General features: G+C 36.2%; 1 protein-coding gene across 1 annotated transcript; it reads left to right on the top strand.

Annotated features, from left to right (window-relative positions):
- Positions 1-3620: 3620 nt before the first annotated feature.
- On the top strand, positions 3621-5826 carry LOC306836261 (uncharacterized protein). The gene is made up of 3 exons (XM_079363262.1): positions 3621-3823; positions 4790-4945; positions 5573-5826. The coding sequence occupies exons 1-3, from the start codon at positions 3812-3814 to the stop codon at positions 5705-5707; spliced, it is 303 nt and encodes a 100-aa protein (XP_079219388.1). The 5' UTR covers positions 3621-3811; the 3' UTR covers positions 5708-5826.
- Positions 5827-8751: the final 2925 nt, after the last annotated feature.

The following is an 8751-nucleotide window of genomic DNA, read 5'->3' as shown; positions in this document are numbered from 1 at the left end:
CTGACAGCGTCCAATCTTCTTCATTTTATCTTAGAGATTCACTTCCTGTTTGGAAACACATTTCTACCTAAACAAATCTGATAATTCAGTGATGATTTGCATTGTTTTTTGCTTAAATAATTAATTTTTATTTATTGTTTACATAATTTAACTTTTCGTTGATAAATAGGTCATTTAGATTTTATCTCTGAACAATATTATTCTTTTCAAAACAGATTACAATTTGTCATTCAGGCAAATTGCATGTTCTGGTACATGAGTGTGAAAGACTGAGTATATTTTTCTAGTAAATGGCACAATTATAACTCCTACTTTACCCTCTGATCCTGAGTGAAACAAACTCTTTACAACTTTTAAACTGTCTGTCTTCATTTGAGCCTTCACAAGCGAAATGAGCTATTCAGTCATCAAAATCCGTCAGACATACATATACATGTGTATTGCATAAATGTCAGATCAGGGGATGTTTGTTGTCTGCTAACAGAAATGAACTCCGAAACACATGGCTGTCATTTTGTTCTAATGTGACTTTCCAGAAAGACCAAAGGTGAGTTTTCTGTAAACAGCCCTTGAAACACAAACAGATAAACTGCTTACATAGACGGTGACGAAAACATCAACAAATTCAAAAACATGTTTAGCTGTACAGCTCACACAATAACAACACAATTTAAATTTGGTAGCGTTGACTAATTTGACTCCGTATTGAAACCATAGACTGTAACGCTAATGAAATATTTTAGACGAATAACAACCTTTCTCAAAAGAGCAATATGTTTTTATTGTCCCGTTAAACAGTCATGACAATAGAATTTCGTAAATGTTAAGACTGCTCTGAAAAATGAGTAAGGGCAACTGTAAAGGGTAAACATGACTGAAATATGAAAATGTGTCTACAGGTCTTTGGAGGAGACTTTGAGGAGCGCTCCGCCTGCTGGACAACTACTGGAACTACATCTCAGAAACAGGAACTAGGTGGGAATGTGTTGGGTTTTTTTGTTTTTTTAATTCATAAAAGATTAAATTTACAATCTGCACATAGATAATATATTTTAAAAAAAAACTAAATTATCTAAATGAATGTATTGTTTGAGCATCTTACTGAATACACTGAAGCATGTGTTTTACCTGTAAATTTAGATGCATGTACTGTATGTGAAATTTGGCCATTTTAATCAAAAGATTGATCAAGTGCACTAGTGGTTTTCTGTGTACTATAATTCTCAAAGACCAAACTACATTTCTCCTAATATAACCAAATGTTTGTCGATTTTTTTTTTCCAACAATGACAAAGCAACAGGTTTTCCATAACTTCTTTACAGTAGTTTCAGGATTTTCATTACAAAAATAACAATTTACATCTATGTCTGTCTTAAAATATATAGACGAGTTTAAAAGATATTTCCTTAACTTCATTAGTGATCAAATATCCATTATGCATCAACCAAGCCTTTCTATGCCACACCATCCACAAATCTATTCCAATACAAAATGAGATATGGTAATGTTGTAACATCACCAGTGTTGTAGGGATATTATATAAGGATATTATATTCTAAAATAAATTATTAATAAGTGAAAAGAAAACCCTCCTCGTTGAACAGCTGATCTACCAACACGTTATTATTGTAAAGCCAATATGCCATAAAGAGGGATTTGTGTTGAATTCGAATACCCTTGTTCTTCTAAATAAAATAGTGATGTGGTGAAACAATGTGTCTGTACATGAGAGACCTTGACAAGAAAGGCCGGCATGGAAAGCAGACATTTTTACTGGACTGTTTTCAATCTCATAGTTACAAACAAGGAAAAAATGAATGCCATCCAGTTTAGAAAATACATGGAGGGGAATAATATTCCAAATTAAGGCAGGGTGTTTAAAAGCTCGCTTTATCATATTTATCTCAAATGTATTATTTAAAGTGTAAAATTCCCCAAAATGAAGACTACCATTTCCATGTGAACTTATGAGAAGTGTGTTGTTCAAGTTAGGGCATCTTTGTCAATCTCTCTCAGTAGTTTGTTATCAAGCTACAAAGCTAAGGCTGCAACAATCATCAGTCAGTCGGGATATTCCCTCTGCTGTGGTAAAACTTGCCTCAGAGTGATGAATCCCTAAAGAGCCATTGATTTTTATTATTTTTTGTGTATAGATGAAACTTTATGGTGGTTCTGTTTTTTTCAGTGTGCTGATTCACGATTCTTCAACAATCATTAGTTCACATTTGTTCATATTCAAGCACAGAAGCTTTTGAGAACTCCCCAATAACTTAATTTGATTTTTATTTTGTAAAAACAGTGTGGTGTCATCTGCCAGCTGAGTTATGATGAATTCTCTATCAAGCAGATAGATATACATTTAACTGCACTACATTTGATATGGTCTGCTAAATGCTGAGTCATTATCAGAAAGAGATATTGGGACGTGGGATAACCTTACCTAATGCCTCTGGTCTAGCCTCATTAGTGGACATGTAGCCTGTCCTATCGTAGTAACAAGCAATTTGTTTGTTACGAGATCATCAGAATATTTTCCTGTTATCAGGATGAAACAAGCTTCATTTGAAATTAATTAGTTGCGACAGGAAGTTTGTCCACTTAGGGCTTCTATAGAAAAAGCACAGATAGGTCTCCCACACAACAAAAACTCTCATCTTCAGGTACAAATAATATTATTAGCCACATTAATACAGTTAAAGTAACGTTGTCCCAATTTAGCAGTTCAATATATTATTCAATAATAAGACTTTGTAACATGTACGAGTGACAGAACAGAAAATTTCAGTGATTGATTACTGTAATTAAGTAAGAGAAATAAGTGATCTTGATGACAAGAAATACATGTATACTAAAAACCATATGAAAGCGTTTTTAATAGTTGTTACTTTATTGAATACTTTTACATTCTTCTCTTTTAATGATGTACAGTCTTTCTTTTGCTGTTTTTTTTTTTATTTCTGTTGCTTTCTTTCTTGCTTTTTTCCTTAAGCTTTGTTTTGATCCCTTTCTGTTTTTATGTCTGTAAAGCACTGTGAATTGCCTTGTGTCTGAACACTGAATACCGCTATGTAAATAAACTTGCATTGCCTAAATGATATTTTAGAAATTGAATAGTGATGCTGATATAAACATACATAAATAAATAATAGCCATACAGGTATTAAATAGCCTTCCAAAGTCAGACTGAGAAAACACGTTATTAGACTGTTTAATAATCTCAATAGTCATGGCGCTTCTAATGTTTACAAAGTAAGGTTTGGTGTGGTCAGAAATATTGAAGGTTGAGCACACAGATTATTTCAACCAGTTGAATATCAGCACCATCGTGCAGCCATGCATTTTTGGAAGAGGGAGTTTATCGATTTGGTTTTCTTCGCCCAGATAGAAGTCAAGAAAAACTGTGTTTTATAGTTTGTCTGCTCTCTCATTTAAGACTAAAAACTATAGGCCTAGGCTACTATTTAAAACAAACTATCGGCTAAATAAACTCCATGTATTTGTGTAGATTTAAATACAGGCCTCAGTCAAATTAATAATGTGACGTAAATTCACTTTTTAATCCGGTGATAAAGCTGTTGTCAAGTAAATGTTAAATCTCCATGCTAACCCAGGTTGCTGTAGGTTATTCGAACAAAAACAACCTAAAGTCATTCAAAATAAAACTAACTGAGAGAAAGCAAATAGCAAATATTCACAGTGGTTTTAAAGTTTCATGTTTTCGACGATTTCTTCCAAAAAGATCTTCATCGACTTTTCTCCTCCAAACATTGACTGTCGGCCCTCATCATCACCAGGCTCAGGTGTTTCATCATGGAGGACGACGTAAGATTGATCATTTATTTACTATAGATAATCAGTAATAATGTCGGCACGATCAGTACTTGGAGGTTTTGTAAAAGCAATCTGTGAATATCTTTCTTAATGAAAACAGAAGGAACAAACTCAGTTTCTTTAATTAAAAGGCTCGTGTCTTCAGACCATGTCGAGTTAAAATAGGCCCCAAAGTTGCCTCCGATATGAACTTAAAACAACTTTAAACTTCTCTTTTTTGCCTTTGTCTCTTTATAAGTTTAATATTTTCACATCTTTTTAATAATTCTTAATTCATGATCTTTATTGGTGTGATTTTTGTCTATAGATCATTTATATCAGAGATTGCAATACTTAACAAAATCCAATGGAAGTGTTAAACTTAGAGTAAAAAAGGTTGTTATGTGCATTATCAAAAGTAAACAGCATTTTAAATCTCCACGGTAACTGATTTAAAGTTGCTGCAGGTTGCTACAGGTGAGTCAATTAAATTATTAAAAACAAAAACAAACTCATAACAAACTCATTTCTTCACAATAGAGCTTCATCGACTGCTATTCTCCTCCAGTCACAGTGTTTGATAGTGGACAATGTAAGATTGATGATTTTAATAACAAGCTCTGTTTTACTGTTGGGACGACCTTTGACATTTAAAGATACAGTGACATGAAAATGACTAAAATACTCAAAAACGAACTCTATCATTTTGTGACTGAGAAGAGTCACATTTTAATAAAAAATAAGATGTGATTAAGCAGGCTGGTCTTTGTTGAAAGTGGTTTAAATTTTAGAATAATAGAATAATATGATTTCATTCATTTCAGCCATCTGTAGTGTATACATGTTCATTTTTTGAAGGGTGAAGAACATTACACCAACAATAAGAGATAGTCGACAACATGCATTCAGAACAAGTCAACACAAGCTAGTCCTTTTATTGTAAATCAAGTCTTTGTTATTTTTAATTTCTGTATTTAGCGCTTCACCTGGACCTCTGAACTCGTCCACGATCCGGACCGGTACATCCCCAGGCTCATCTTGAGGAGGGTCCCTGCAGCAGCCAACTCTTTAGGATCATCATCATCATCCAGGTGTCCTCCTGTATCTTCTGCTAGCACTCCTTCTACTTCTGAGGTAATTATTTACTGATTTCCTTTTCCTTCCAAATCCACAGTTTGTTTGTATTAAAATTTCATCTCAGTAATGTTTTAGAAATTTCAAACCTGTCGGTCCTCTCTCCATCTTTTAAACATAAATAGGCTCGCTACACTTTTCAGGTTATGTTGGGCACATTTTTGCACTTGCATTTTTCATATGTATATTATTTAATTCATACAAAGCCTACACTTGAATTTGACAAAGTGTTTCCTGAAACTTTTTTTTTTTAATGTAGCCAGTTTTTGTTTTAGTTATATACAGTATGACATCCTAAATCTGTATTATATCTGTTCACTCATCAGGCCCTCTATTTTGTTAAAAAATATAATAATAATGACAATAGCATATGTGATTAAGCAGGCTGGTCTTGGTTGAAAGTGGTACACATTTTGGCCCAACATTTTCTGACATAGAGTTGACTAATATTATAATGATTTCAGTAATTTCAGCCATCTGTTGTGTATAAATGTTCATTTTGATTTGTTGAAGGGTGAAGAACTTCACACCAACAATAAAAGAAAGTCGACAACATGCATTCAGAACAGGTCAAGCCAAACTAGTCAAACTTTGTGTTATTTTAAATTTTTTAATTTCTGTATTTAGCGCTTCACCTGGACCTCTGAACTCGTCCACGATCCGGACCGGTACATCCCCAGGCTCATCTTGAGGAGGGGTCCCTGCAGCAGCCAACTCTTTAGGATCATCATCATCCAGGTGTCCTCCTGTATCTCCTGCTAGCGCTCCTCCTCCTGGCTCTTCTGTATCTCACTCCAGACACTCAACTTCAAGGAGATGGAGACAATGTTAGGCTGCAAGATAAATCTGAATAATTAAATATTAATAATATGTTCAGTCAACTTTTGGTACTCTCTGTATTTCGATTGAGGGGTAATTTTATATAGTCCCAAAAAGATTTTTTCTGTAAAAAAAACAAACCCCAAAACAAAACCAGGTTTTCTTAAAATGGCTTAATATCTCTGAAATTGTTTTATTTGAAGTCTATGTTAGCTGCAGTTATCATACTCAATATACTGTATAATCTAAATAAATCACAGAGTGTCTTCTAACAAACACAGAATAGTAAGTAAAAAACAAAAACTGAATGTTCTGCAACTAATAATCTACAAATCTCCACTAGAGGAGCTACATGTTCAGCATTATATACGCTTCCCAATAGCAGGGGCCAATTTCAAAACAATCTCTGGCTGGTATCAGAATAAATCTACTGTGACCTTTTTTGAAATTAGAGTGGGTGTGTCTGCACCATAGCCAGTAAATACACTGTCGACACATTCACCAGTAGAAGGGACGATGCTGTCTGTTCCTTCTACGTGCTTCTGAACAAAACTCTGAGGAGACACTGACCCAAGTCAGTCTACAATGCATCAAGAAGCCTTTCCTGTCTGTTCCTGCAGAGACGATTAAGAGGAGCAAAGTGAATTAAAATGAGAGATAATTACGTGGGCACTTATCAAACCACCTTTTCATTAAGAGGCTATCTGTGTATGGTGAAAAGTATTTACCTGATTACATAGTTGCTGCACACATCAGGTTCCAGACTGTTTATTAACTTAAGACTCAGAGAAAAATGTAGCAAACAAACAGAAATATGCTGAACTAACCTCATTAGTGGCAGTATGACATGTAGCCTGTCCTATCATAGTAACAAGTGATTTGTTTGTTTCAAGTATGTTGGGTTGTTTCCATCTTTAGTGCTTCACCTGGACCTCTGTCCTTGACCATGACCCGGACCGGTCCAGCCCCAGGCTCATCTTGAAGAGGGTCCCTGCAGCGCCAGCTCTTTAGATCATCTCCTGCTGGCTCTGCTCCTGTATCTCGTCCTACCACCCTTCTCCTTGACCTGTAAGTGAGCTCCTCGAGCCCATCTTCTCCCCCTTACTCTTCTCATAGTTGCTCCAGTTCCTCCCTCTCCTCTTCCCCCAGCTACGTCACAGAGGAGAACCAGCCGCAGCCCATCCTCATGCCTTCCCAGATGATGGCTGAGGAGGAGCAGAGGATCAGCCCCTGTTCCAGATCAGAGTAACAGAGCCAGCCTCCAGGAGCCAGTTATTCAAACCATTTTATCTGGATCAGGTAATCCGTCTTACTTTCATGCCGGTTTTTCAAAGAAACATTGGACTGGATCACTCTGATCCAGATTTTTCAAGATTACTAAATCTGGATTACTAGTGTCCTCAATGGGACAACATATCACAATGTGGGCTACCAGCTACAGTATGTAAAGAACAGGTTGAAGAGCCAACATGGGGTCACTGTAGGTGTTTATGTTTTTGAGACAAAACACAAAAATAACATAAACATCCACTTCCATTCATAATTTCTTTTGATCACTCATTTTAGCCCCAACAAATACAAACAAATATAGATTAACAAATAAATTGTGGATATTTTGAAAATCTCTTGAAAAACAAAACAAAAGGCTAAATGTCCAATAGTTAACAAAATAAACAATGTTCAGGGTTCTTCTTCATCTGAGGAGGAGGGACCGGTATTTCCGAGCTGTGCTTTTGGGAGGCGGATCTGAAGTTTCACTTTGGTCAGCTTGATTTGTTCCTCTGCGACAACAGGTACACAAGTCAAGTTTTTTTTTTTTAATCCTGTTTTTTGGATCAAAGTTAGCCAAATCCTGCTGACAAGTTTTTAACAACACAAACTATATGTTTGATCCAGATTAAAATTAAGATTGGATTCTGTGATCTAATCTGATTTCAGATTCCTTCTTTCCTTTCTGAACAACCCATTTTGAAGATTTCATCCAATCCGATTACCAAAATCCGATCAGTTTACGAATGAACAACTGGTCCCAGAAGATCTCCCCTCTTCTTCTTTCTTGGTCTCCACAGGTCCAGAGACGAGGTGGAAGAAGTATCTGAGGGCTCTCCTGACCTTCAGGAGGCTGCAGAGGGGCGGCGCTCAGCAGAAGAGGACATCCAGCTGCACGGGTGGAAGGCGAGCCTCCATGAAAGCATCCTCACAAGAGATAAGCTATTATGATGTGCATATGATAAGATGAAGAAATAGATAGATAGATTTTTCAGAGCACATAAAATATTAATTTCTGTCAGGACCTAAAGACGATTTCAACTAAAACCTTAGTGTGTGTGTGTGTGTGTGTGTGTGTGTGTGTGTGTGTGTGTGTGTGTGTGTGTGTGTGTGTGTGTGTGTGTGTGTGTGTGTGTGTGTGTGTGTGTGTGTGTGTGTGTGTGTGTGTGTGTGTGTGTGTGTGTGTGTGTGTGTGTGTGTGTGTGTGTGTGTGTGTGTGTGTGTGTGTGTGTGTGTGTAAAAATGGAAAGGCTCTGAAAAGTTAGCCGACATGACGTTTTCAGCTGCCAAAAAGTGATTGTTGCAGAACAATGAAGCAGCTGAGAGGCCAAGGTTGGCCCTTATACTTTTTATCAATGTAAAAAGATAATCAACTTCAGATAACGTGCATCTTCTCACAATCACAGTGATCTACAAACAACAGCGAACAAAAGGTGAACAGTTGAGTTAAACCAATAAATCTCCACTCATACCTGACCCAATATAATCCTAATAAATGATAGAACCCAGAAACAACACGCTAAATACCTTAACTTTAAATGTTTCAAATATATTTAGACATACAGTATCTGTGGGTGTTCATGCCTTACTTTGATCTAGATTGTCAATCAAACTTCCTTTCCTCACAGCCATAAAGAAATGGACACTCGCCTGGCTTCTGTCTGTGAAAATACTGTGTGCTCGTTCTAAATGTACAAGAGCACATTTGTCATGTATAT

The sequence above is a fragment of the Symphodus melops genome, assembly GCF_947650265.1.
Source record: "Symphodus melops genome assembly, chromosome: 15".
Taxonomy (NCBI): domain Eukaryota; kingdom Metazoa; phylum Chordata; class Actinopteri; order Labriformes; family Labridae; genus Symphodus; species Symphodus melops.
The sequence above is the reverse complement of the archived record's forward strand: the minus strand, read 5'-3'. Positions and strand labels throughout refer to the sequence as shown.